At 37.4% G+C, this 13,034-nt stretch overlaps 1 protein-coding gene across 3 annotated transcripts in view; it reads right to left on the minus strand.

The window, feature by feature from the left end:
• Positions 1-223: 223 nt before the first annotated feature.
• LOC121425028 (IgGFc-binding protein-like) overlaps positions 224-13,034 on the minus strand; it is a 31,587-nt gene continuing 18,776 nt past the window's right edge. Inside the window, exons 2-8 of one of the 3 annotated variants that reach the window (XM_041620967.1) lie at positions 12,493-12,668; positions 11,307-12,253; positions 10,782-10,939; positions 6,708-6,812; positions 3,362-3,458; positions 2,014-2,137; positions 224-763 (exon numbers count right to left, since the gene is read on the minus strand). In XM_041620967.1, the coding sequence (XP_041476901.1) occupies positions 2,032-2,137; positions 3,362-3,458; positions 6,708-6,812; positions 10,782-10,939; positions 11,307-12,253; positions 12,493-12,668 (1,589 nt within the window). In that variant the 3' untranslated portion in view covers positions 224-763; positions 2,014-2,031. Of the gene's footprint in view, positions 764-2,013; positions 2,138-2,632; positions 2,705-3,361; positions 3,459-6,707; positions 6,813-10,781; positions 10,940-11,306; positions 12,254-12,492; positions 12,669-13,034 lie in introns of all 3 variants that reach the window. The other 2 variants (XM_041620976.1, XM_041620984.1) reach the window with 2 other exon arrangements.

Genomic DNA, 13,034 nt, shown 5'->3' on the forward strand with positions numbered 1-13,034 from the left:
TCAATATATAGATATTCTTTGAATTTTATGTACACCAATAAACCAAATATACTATTTTCAAACTTCTTCTAAATTACTTTAAATTAATACTTTATCACCAATGACAATAATAGCATGTCGAACCAAATGGCATAACACTACCATACTCATCTTTTAGAAAGAAAATAGAATAACTAACGTAATAAAAAACAAGGCAGCTTGTATTGATTTTTTCGTGGTTGACCACCTATCTTACAATTTGTTACAATTTGTACAAATATTTAGCACCACAATTATTCAAACGAACAAAAACAAAGAAAACGATTTAGGAATACAAAGCATAATATACAGTTTGCTCTTTGCTGGAAAGACAATGATTTTTAAGTGATAATGAAACTCGGAGCGACTCTCATTTCAATATAATCCATTGAAATTAAGATGTTTATGAAGACCTTGGCACACCAGGAGCGGTCCGTGTCTTGGTCCGATCTGATGAGATATCCAAAGAGCGTAAATCACACCAATTTCGTATCATGACCTGGTCGGCAAAACGGTTAGCAAAAAAGTTCGTTTTCCTCAAATAGAACCCCCCCCCGCGAATGATTCAAGGTTTAGGACACACGATGACTCAGTCCGGATTTGGTGTGACAAGGTCTAAAGAACACGTCTCTGGGATGGTCCAATCACTCAGATGTTTTTATATAAGATGTGAATTCCTAGATGATATATCCATTGTATTGCACTTCAGTGATGATGAAAGACAAGTCAAAGCTTTCTCCTCAATCTGCCCAAGGATAAAGAAATGAAATTCAATTATATATATCGTTTTTAAATAACGTATACACAGGTAACACTGCCTTACTCACATATACTGGGACCAAAGAAAGCTTTTAGAGTTAGAATAGGTTCAGCTTAGAAAGGCTAATGAAAGAACACCGTCCTGAATAACCTGATCCCGGAATCTGATCTGAAGGAAATGCGTTGAATTCGGGATGGTGATGAACGTCAATGTGCAGACTTGATTTTTTTTTTTAAACTAAGAAGAAAATGCTGCTTGACAACGGGTAAGTGTAATATTGCAAGATGGAATGAGTGCTGAAATGGATTCCCCGATTTTCCATATTCAAACATGCATAAGATATGACTGTTAACTCAACGATACAATTGGCAAAACTCTCAGAAGGCAACTGATTGTTCCATCTGCTAAAGCTAAAGCAACATCAAAATGTGGAGGTATTTATCTCTCAACACTGATGAATGTAGATTGTTATTAATCATGTCGATGAGGCATGTGAATTAAAAGTTCCTGCAGTAGGCCTACAATAATAGTAATATGAGACCCTCGTGCAATTCAAGATGCAAACAATCATACATATGCAAGTCATGTCAAAACAAAGTGCAATTCATGCTAATTCTTTAGTTCCCCTAGTAACCCAGAACTGAAATAAAGATAAACCGCAGAGAGGTCGACGCTACTTTCATGCAAAGAGATAACGATATATGTATTTGTTACCCCATTACTGCTAAATGAACGTGTATACATGAACAATGCCTCTGACAGTTTATAAAAAAAATTAACACGAGCAACTTATATAAGCATTGTCGAGAAAATAAAATACATGATAAGAAATGTCATGGGCTCATTAAATAGCGTCAAATAGCAGGATATCTCTGAGGTTTGGCCGTCATAATTAAAGGGACTCGATGCAGAACCTCGAAAACAAAAACCATGTAGATTAAATCAAGGCCAATCAACAATTTTCCTAGCCTAGAAATGCTATTGAATTTTTATTCTGACGATGAAACAGTAATGTGTAACTACGCACAGACTAGATATAGGCCCAGAATACGAGAACTAAAAGAAAATAAACTTAAGAAAGTATGGATGAGGATGGGTTAAGAAAAAAATGCGAACATGCCTGTGATATCAGCCAACGTAGAAGAAATTATAGAAGTTCCAACAACAGAGATGAAACGAAAACTGATTCAGCATGTATAGAGCACAGAGTCATGCTTTAGGAATAGTAAGCATACCTTCTATCAAGTATTAGATCATAGACTTCCGTTTCTGACGAACGAACACCTAGATATGGTCCGCTCTCGGGGGTTAACCCTAAAAAACATTTTGAACTTTTGGAGTTCCGGTGTCGATGGAGTCCTCAAGTGGGAAACACAAAAAGGGATATAGCAAAATATTGGTGTAATCATCACATAAAATTCTATGCATTGGACTATTGGTAAGAAGTGTGCTCTACCAAATATGTCATAACCATCTGATTCTCCATTCCTCGAACCACTTTCGGTTGGACCACAAATTGCATTTAAAACTGCACATGGTGTGTGAGTTGTTTGTACTTTTGGATATCGTAAAATTGTTATGGGGGTATATATCTTTGATCTGTAATATTGGTGCTTTGACATTATTTTTGCTTCCTAAAACCAAGCTGTGACAACTAGAATTCGTTCGGGCCAGACGGATGTCTAATGGTTAATGATGCAAAAAAATGCTTAAGCGATGTATGACCAGTTTGTGAGTAAAATGGTAACAAGGGAAGTGACAACAAAATGCTTCTTAGAATTAAGATAAATACTACAACTACAGGCCACTAAATGTGCATCTACAGGTTCCAAATGCAATTTCTAGCCAACCTACGGTTTGAGGTTTTGTGTATTGCACTTCGTGTCTTCGACGTTGGCTGATTAAAAGTTCTTGTAGAGACCACCTCTGTATATTTTTGAAGAAAGAAATAACCCCACATGCATTGTTGACTTGATTTAAGATTGAGAGTTAGCTATTCACATGAAATAAACGGGAAAACTACATTGAATTTTGGGGGTTTTATGGGCATTCTCATGGCAAAATATCATTCATTCTATATATGAATATGCCGTGATCGTTAGCGGTAGCCTTTGCTCTTTTAATAATAAAGATATATTATAACTATAGTACATGTAAATAAAGCACCTACAAAGATACTAATATATTTCATGCAGTTATAGAAGCTACGGAGCAATGTATAGCAACTACAAGAACATGCACTGTGCTAACATATAAGCGGTGAAAATATAGATCATTGTTAATACCATGGGTAGGAATTTTCATACGATGTTGATAATCATCTCCAAGTACAGTCCAATCATAAAAACTTATAGGAGACAGATTCATGTAGGCCTTTGAGGATGGAAGGTACTTTGGTAATTTACAACAAAAAATATTTCACATTATTTGTTTTCAAGCAGAGCGCAGTACTCGGTATTGTAGCTTACAATTAACGTGTACGTAAATATGGTCCGTTTGTATATTAGGTCGTGGTAACCTAGGGCGAAATGAATTAATATGCTGCCATCATCACATTATGTTTATTACTTCAATTAAACTTACCTGTAGAGGACGAAGACAAGGATGATAACCATTATGATAAATACAATGAGGGCTGGAAGAATGGCGGCAAGAACTACGACGCCCTTTGACGTACAACCTGAATAAACAAAAATGAGGAAAGGCACAGAGAAAGGGGATATAGAAAAGAGAGAGAGAGGGCGGGGGAAGGGAGTGATTCGAAAAAGGTCGAGAGATTGATACAGAATGTTAAAAATATATTATTCGTCAAGATTTTCGGGAGATTGGGATTGGTGGAATGGCAGAGAATTAATCAAATAGAAAGATATACAGTTTTCGTGTAAATAGGACCAGATAATTCCTTGTTTAAACTAGCATTGGTTCTGTTAAAACACTTATAGCAAAACTGATCCCATAACCGTCGCACAGTGGGCCAGGAGAGAGCAAAAGTGCGCCAAAACTGGTTTTTGGTCATGAAACAAATTTTGTTTTTTTCATGTTCTAAGCAAAGATAAGAACCTGTAGGATGTCTCCATACAATATTTCTCCATGAAATTGATTATTAGTTGCCCATTTTATTCAATATTACCGGAAAATGACCCTTTACGGCTACCGCATGTGAAAATGACACGTTTTAGATATTTCACTGTTTCAACAAAACGGATAGCTTAATTTATTTCTAATTCACGGTACTTTTTGATGAATGATTGTTTTAAGTGATCAAAAATTTTCAAGATAAAATGATAATCCCTTCAGAGGTAATTTTGGACGAAACCATTTGACAATGGGGGGTTTTAGCAATTTTTTTTTCATGAGCATTTCTTTTACAAATTGCTGCCGATTGCTGCGCTATAAATACCATGACGGTCTTTGTTATAGTGTATGCTTTACAATGATACCAAATTTAGCTGCAGATACGTGCATTTTCTGGAGATATAACCAATTTTCCAACCACATGTTCGCCGTATTTATCACAAAGAGTCGTTCCAAGTTAGTGTCACATTATGCGCGTGCCGAACGATGCGGGTGACATTAAACAAACTCCACGCTCCCTTCGGGACCGTATAAGACCGTATCTCTGTGAAACTCACCGTCGCGTGGTGGGAGAGAGAGAGAGAGAGGGGGGGGGGGGTCTGGCTCAGGTGTCTGGTTCTTTAGACTGGTATCTTCCTAAAATATTTTCGTTAAACATACGTTAAGACAAGCTGTCATTTCCACTTCCACTAACTATATAGTAATACATGTAAAACAACTTCATTTTGATGTCAAACTGTTCCATCCCGTGTTGCATATATTCTGAGAAGATTAATTCTTAAGGTAAGATTCCCGGGTAAGATTATTAATTTGTTTTGTTGTTCATAAACCAAGTCCTACTGTATATCGCTATCATAAAGCAAGTCCTACTGTATATCGCTATAACACACATGACTAGGGATGTGATTGGTTTCACTCAGTTTTCTGCCAAAAAATGAAAATGACAGATACGTGGGATCTATACATGTATAAAGTTGCATTATCATTATTAGTATTTATCCCCCCCAAAAAAAAAAAAATTAAGGGTTGTAACTTCACATACACGTATGAATTCGTTTATCTCTTGGCTCATTCTAAATTTGCTATAAATCATTGTTAAAATCAATCAAGAAGGAAGTGCATATTATCATTTCAAGGATTGATTGGTCTATGACTCTTATTGACTTTATATGTATTCCACAGACTAATGGTAACAAGTGACATTGTGATTAGAAGCACAGCCTCTTCCTCCTGATGTTCAAAGTACATGTATGCTAAAAGATCCTCTCACCAAAGACATAATGGTTGTTGAGATAACAAAGAGAGACTCTGTTTCGGAATAACTTTGTATACGTTGTTCTTGGTGAAATATATAGGTAGGCCTTGTACCGATTAATTTGCAGAGGACCCGGCCTCTATTATTTATCATTGGGATAATTATTTTAAAGATTTCACTGTCCAATACTGGCATCAATCCATTTTAATTCATGTAGGTGTGGTTAATCATTGTACCCATTGAATAAAAATACCCCTTTGCATTTTTTTTACAATTTCACTTTGAATTTTACAATTCCGGATTCATGGTAGGGCGCCCTCTTTAACCCTAAATAGACTGGGCTATTTCGACGCCGAAGAAGACGGGGGGGGGGGGGAGCTGATTCAGCCCCCCCTTATGATCTCGGCCGTCGATCGCGCGATCGCGACGAAAATTGGCACACGCATTACCCTTGGCATTACCTACAAAACTATAACATCAAATTCTTCAAAAAATCTCATGTCTCATTAATGATGCTAATTTATGCGTAAAACCATAAGTTTGCTCTAATTAATAAAACAATGCCCCTGAATTGCTTATTTTTGTTTCACATACTCTAGATAGGCATCTGATCAAATTTATTTTTAAAAAATTTCAACATCACATTTATTTTCTTATGTTTTCTATCGTTTTCTAAATTTCTTATGTATTTCTTTGTTTTTCGAATTTTTGTTTTTTTATTGTTTTTTCAATGTAAATTGTCAGGGGCTTAATTAATTGATTTTAAGCAGTAAAAGGAAAAATAATGATACATTTATGAATTTTGGCTGAAAACACTATTTGCATTGGATTTGTACACAAATTCACGTTTTTGAGTAATTTGGGGTCTGCATGCACTTACAAAATGTTGCGTAATTTCGGAACCGAGTACCCGGGGGTCACAATTTTGGTCTCAAAAGTTGCCCGAGACTTGAAAGTAAAAAGTCAGTGAGCGACGCGGTCAAAAAATTTTGCGCGGCGGATTTATCGCGAAAAATGTCGAGGGGGGCTGAATCAGCCCCCAGTCTTTTTAGGGTTAAGCGATACTCAAGTCACAAATTGAATTGTTTGTACCCCGAGCACAGACTTTTTTTTTTGTTTGTTTGCCTGTTTATGTGTTTGCTGTTTGCTAATATGCTTCCTTATTGCTGAAATTTCTCTAAAACTAGTTTCTGAAAATTTGAAAATTATTGTAGAATTAGAAACATGTAATTTCTTCTCAAATGTTAACAGCCAATCAGAAAACAGTATTTTAATGACGTCATCAATATTTGAAAATACTTTTATTGAATTCTACGGGTGAAATTACCCCTATCTACCAAATTTAATCGTATAAATATGTGAAAAAAGGGTTTTGTCGCACTTTGGGTTCATTCTGGCCCACTGTGCGTCGACTCTGAGTTTGTGCGGAACGTTGCCTGAAATTTATAATGAAAAATCGATACACATTTCAGAACAGTAATCTGATAAAAAAATGAAACATCCGCTTTTGTGGGGCAGTCGAGTTCCTATTTTAGTGCATGAGAATAGTAGACCTTTATACCGCATAGAGTAAAATATCGACATCATCAAAGTCTTTACCTTCTGTTCCTAATTCTCCTCCACTGCCTGGGCCTACGGGTACGACAGGTGCAGTGGGTCGGGGGCGTCTGTGCGAGTCTGGACACTCAAACTCAGCTTCTGGGCCTAAACACATGATAATCAAGGAAAATAATACAAGTTTAATTGCATTCATAAAATCAAAATGGTATAATACAATGTAATTTCAAAGGTATAATATACTTATTACTTTTCAAGGCAAATTTTTATCCACTTTTGGAGGCTTTCTCACATGCACCAGAAATAACTCGCATGTTCCCCTTTGCGATGCTTTTGCTTTTGATAGCCAATAAGAGTGGACGAAAGTTTGCTTACAATTTCCGAGGTTGGTATAATGATCGAATTTGAAAACCACGGGTTTTAAGTGATATTGGTAATAATGGACGTTATAATAACGGTCATGTTAAGAAAATTCTAAGATTACTTTGGCCATGCCTGCAATAATAGTATAAGTGATTGCAATTTCCTATATTTTCTGGCATCAGTATATCATAATTATTCAATAAAGAAAAGAATATGGAAGTCGAATTTATTTAACTGTTAAGTTTTTTTGAAGAATTTAGGGATAACAAACTGTCCCTTTAGGGCGTTTGTTGTGCGTTAATGTTTGCTTATGATATTGTTTTGCGATCGGGCGTGTAACAAATAATTGTCTTCTTAAAGAGACTAACCAAATCATATAATTATGCTTAGGTTTAACCCTGGGTGAAACTGCGTGAGGGCGTCAACAAATAACATTAAGGGTTTTAGACACCCTGGCCAAAGGTTTTGAATTTCATTGTCACCAATGTCTATTGGATTGATTTATAGAATATAATGAAAAAAGGTTTATCAGGTTCTTCAAGAAGTGAACTGTACGTAGGGATTCAATCCAACTGGGATGTGTGGTTGTAAATAAATTGAAGAACAAAATCTACAGTTGGTTTTATCAGATTTATCCTGAGTATTTTAGAGTGGTATGATACAGTTTTACAAACACAGGCCTTCATTTTTATGTCCCATCGAAAGTAAACTTTTACAACGGAGGCTGTTTCTGAATAGGTGGTTCCACAAATCATGTTTCCCAAGTGCGTAATATTTCGTAACGCTTCTGACTATCCGAACTTGAACAAATTCTGTCTGGCGATCAAATTAACATGTCCGTGCTTATGTTCCGCTCTAGTCCCTTAGTATAGTCACTCTTTCCCCCGGCTAACCATTATATTTCATGCAAGTCATCACCGTCATCAAAAGCTATGCCCGTATATGGACAGACTGTCATTTTGGCCTGTTTTTGCCTCGTTTAGAGGATATTCCTGGGGCTATGTGCCAGATGAGAGTTTTATTATATTCACCCTTCCTTTTCCTCTAAAAATAGATAGTGGTCATTAAGCTCTTAACGTGCATCAGTGCAGACAAGTTGATGTTTAAATGCTTATACGAAGTAACATTTCGGTTGTAAACATTAATATATCTTGATCTGAAAGATTGATGGATCAGTTGTCAAATATGATAGAATACTAAAATAAATTCGGACTTCGAAGTAACTGGATTTCCAATTTTGTTTAATTTTTTTTTAGTAAACCATTTTGACACCCTAAACAATCGAAATTTCATTACTCCAGAAGCAAGATAAAAGTTATTTTCTGATAGATTCGCTGAGCCATTATCATTGTATATTCTGAGCCAATATTGTCTAGACGGAACGATGATTCGTTTCCCATAGAATACCCCATAGATACAACAATAGAACAATATCATTTTCCGGCATCAGATTTCATTTCCGCTGCAAAATCAAGGGTAAAGTGATTTTTACCCCTCCCGCTTCAGATGCAAAGTGAAAATGAAAATGCTCAGCTAACACGCATTGGTGTTACCTATGCCATGATTTTGTTAAGGATTACATGACAAAAGATAATGATGAGTTTTACAATGCCCCCCACACACACACACACATAAACACACCTTCCCCCAGCAAAATAGAAGAATAATAATAAGACAAATGATTCTACACATGTGGGTAAGACAAAGTTCGAGATTTGATGTCATCAATTTCATCTAACTTATGTTAGCCCACACTAATAGCGCATGGGAATCGATGAAACCTACTCCAAACAGACCGATGTTGCGTCATTCGAAATAACGCAACAGTTTTCGATGTTTCCTTCGCATCACTGCGACGCAAAACAAAAAAAAAATCTACACGGAATCTCATGTGTGTACGACACAACAGCCATAAACCAAGACGCACATACGCCTCCATTCGTCACTGCAGAATCTTTCAACGCAAAGCGACATTTGTTCCTTACGTATCTCACACGTTGTGAAAGGAAACGCATCTCGTTTCTAAAGTTTGAGTCATCAAATTAACGCACCCCGTTCCACTTCTAGAAGCGGAAGAAGTCACTACCGTCCTGACCTTTCAAAGTAAGGTCGTTGCCATGGTAACTTGATCTTTCTAATATCCACCCTGTTAGAATGATGATAGACTTTTGGGTGGATATTTAATTCATGTCAGGTTGTTGCCACAAAATGAATAACAATATATCTTCTTAAAAAGAGTAAATGTCAACAAATTAATATTGACACAGTAAAACCCCACATGAATCACAAGACGTCGTACATGTATCGCATTTTAACAAAATAGTATTCGAGTTGTAGATCCTTTCCACATCTGAATCAGACATAATTATTCATATGGAAGTTTCACATTCTTGAGGCACAGTCCTTGAGGTACAGTCGGTTTGTCCTCTGACATGTCCGATCAATATCCTACACATCCAGCATCAATGCAAACATATCAAAACAGCCAACCATTTTTTTCATCGACAAGGATTTACACGGGTCATCACCAACCCACCAGGTAGCCAGAATGGTAAAAAAATATATAATCTAATTTGCAAGCTGTCCAATCTACACAGTTTCCCATTACACTTGTATGATCCTAATATTAAGACTGCGCCTCGGGGGAAAACAACGTGAGATGAAACGTAGAGGATATGATAAGAGATGTCTTCATAAAGTATCTTACCCACGGGGTCTTTATTGTGAACAATAGTAAAGGTTCTTGTATTTAACGAGCCACTGCTTTTTTATGTAGTTCTCAAAAAAAATCGATAAAACTATAATCTTCTCCTTTTGGTCTAGTACTTTCATGGAGTAGGTCCATGGTACTATCAACATGACCAATAGATCTTCCATACGCATTGTTTTCTCTGACAGGCCTATATGGTCTCGTAGGATTAAGCCTGCATCTCATTTTATTTCCCCTATTTCATCATTTAGCATTAACTTCGTATATCGTGTTCGCAATTTCCCCTAGGCGCTCCATCTTGTTCAATCCCGACACCATTTACTGACTTATTAACCGATAGGATGACATGCTATTGATTAACGCGGTACTTGAAGGATGATAATGACCAGATGTTAGCATGCAGATGGACCATTCATCACCATGCCGGCTTCTTAAAAAGGTCCTGTCTTTGAAATATATAACATGTAAGGAAGGACCTTGCACTTCACAACCAGCACTTCGAGATTTCGGGGAGATCTTTGTATTGCTCCAAGATACAAGATGTCATGGTTGATTGCGGCAAACCATTGGCTAAACAACATATCCCTATCTTTTGGTTATTATTTTAAATCACACCAGGGTGAGGTGGCAAGGAGTAAGGTTTAATATTGAAAGGACATTGTTACATTACCTTTATTATAATTTGCGAATTTGTTTTCAGATCATTAGATAATGGTTCATACATTCATTTAAATATAATGAAAAGATTATGATATCTTAATCGAATTTCAACCCCAAACCCTCAAACCACATATCCCTGAGGGATTTTTTTTCTTCAAATAAGTATGTTTTTAAAGGAGACAACTACGGGATGCATTTTACTCTATTTAAACATGAACATGGATTGGGATCCACAAGATGAATTGGTCATGAAAACGGTAACAAAGCAGGCAGCACCCCCCCCCCCCCCTCTTGACAGCAGACATCAATGACCTCAGGATTGCATAGGTGACAACCCCACATACCGACAAAGCATATCATCATCATCATCATGGGAAACTTACCCTGCCTCCCAGGCCTTGTACATGTGATTTGCCTGAGCTGGTAGGCTGCTGGGTAACCGAACGATGTGCCGCTGGCAAACCCGTAAACGATGGCCATGAAACGAACATCCTTCTCATAATTTGTTAGAATGTTTCGGATGTTATCAAGAGGAATGGTCCTGGATAAGAGATCAATAATAGGCAAGGCAACAAATTATACATTCCATAAATGCAAAATACTGAAGTGTGTCGACCTAATGAACAATAAAAACATATATCATTTTTTATTAGTTTTCTTGATCATCAATCCGACAATTAAAAAAAGTAGCCTTAAGCATATCTTTGGAAAGATGGTTTTGACTCTACACATATTTCCAAACGGCTAGGTCTGGGACCGTTTCATTTTTAATCAATTAGGTAAAAACTACTAGTTAGAAACTACTACTAGTAACGAATATAAAATAAATGAATATCTAATTATATGTGGCTTATTCATATATGTTTCTTACAAACACTTCCTAAGTAATACCGTAACAAATTACTTACGAGTCGGCTGTGAAAGTTGAAGAGATACCAGTGCCTGGGATACCTTGGTCGGGTTCAAATGACGATTTTCCATTGAGACTCATGGTGAAAAGAGCTGGTGAGGTAAAGGAAACTCCAGCGAACATGTTGAGCATGTCTGTACCTGATTGATTGAAAGAACCAAAGGTAATCTCCTTCTGCATGTACTGCTCGACAGGTGGGATGAGGGTCATGAAGGGATCTCCATTATTATCCTTCTGCATTCCCTTGGCGTACTGGACAACCATGATGGGTTTATCTGATTGCAGAGTGGTCTTCAGTGAAGCTGGCTGATTGAATTCCCTGAAGCTGCCTTCGAACTGAAGCTGGACGTTATTTCCCATAATGTGTACTGTGGTTGATGGACGACCAGCGATAATCCTGAAGATGAATCCACCAGATCTGTTAGAGAAGGGCAGAAGGGTAAATCGCTTGCCCCAAGTGTTGAATGGGGGTAGGTGCTCTACGAGATGGTCACACCGGTATACTTGGGTTGGGACGAGAGTGCAAGAAGCTCCAGACATGACGCTGATGGGCTTGGTGGATGTAATCCTGGTTCCTGTAAGATCTTCCTGGCTCTGAAACTGGATGGACTGATACTTTCCAACATTGACGGTCAGGGTTTGCCCTTTGCTGTACCATTGTGAGTTGTGTTGAAGCCTGGCCTGAAGAACGATCTTCACGGTTGTATCGGGCTGGATGCCTGTGATCAAGAACTGTGACATCTCAATGGGCACCGGGTCGTAAGATGCCACAAAATACTCTTCACCAAGACCATGCGTTGGGATAGCCAAGAAGGCATCGTTTGTCATGGTGAGCGAATTGAGGCCATGAACTGATATATCCTTGGTTGCTCTTACGATAAGCGTACCATTGACTGGCCCTGCCCCTCGAGCAGCAATATCTGGGTTAAGATCCACTTGCCTTACCTGCCAAAAGAATGCATTATAATAAAAAAAATGAATGTACAATAAGAAGTTATTTTATACATCAATAAAGTTTCATTGTTTTGTCTATGTAGAATACAAATAAATCTAGGAAATGAATAAAGCTACCCTGTTTCTATTCTTGAAAAGCAACAGTCACTTGAATCATCAATCAGTATGCTTGTTGACTATTTCATCGGTATTGCCTAAGAATGTTGTCTATTTAAACACAGAAAGGTTACCTGTTTGTGTTGTAATTGCACCGTCTGTTGCCAATTGAAGTTTGGTGCTTCGACTTGAACCCTGGTAAGACCTGGTTCGTTGGCTCCTAGTAGCAGCGTCAGTCTGTCTGGTCTTTTATTTTGGAAGTTACTCTGGAAGGCGAAGACGAATTCCTTACCGGTCGTGTCAAGAGGAGCTGATGAAAGAAAACAAGAGACAGATACAAGAGTCGATATAAGTTCATGTTTAATAAAATTATTTCAAAGGACACTTTTAACATGATTTCAATTACGACGTCCCAAAAGTTCACATCTAAGTAAGATCGTAAATTAAAGGATTTTCGGATTATAAATAACTGGCTATATTGCATATGTGGTTGTTGATTTGAGTGTATTATAATGTGGGTATCTAACATTGCATGAGAGGTTGTATTGGAAGATATGTGCGTGTGTGGGTGCATGTGTGTATGCGAAGGCATGTGGGTGGTGGATTAGTCGTGACTCTCGTTGCTGTGCGCCATCGTATACACAGTGGGTGTGTCGGGAAAGCGCTTCTAGAAGGA

Source organism: Lytechinus variegatus, chromosome 1 (genome assembly GCF_018143015.1).
Source record: "Lytechinus variegatus isolate NC3 chromosome 1, Lvar_3.0, whole genome shotgun sequence".
NCBI lineage: Eukaryota > Metazoa > Echinodermata > Echinoidea > Temnopleuroida > Toxopneustidae > Lytechinus > Lytechinus variegatus.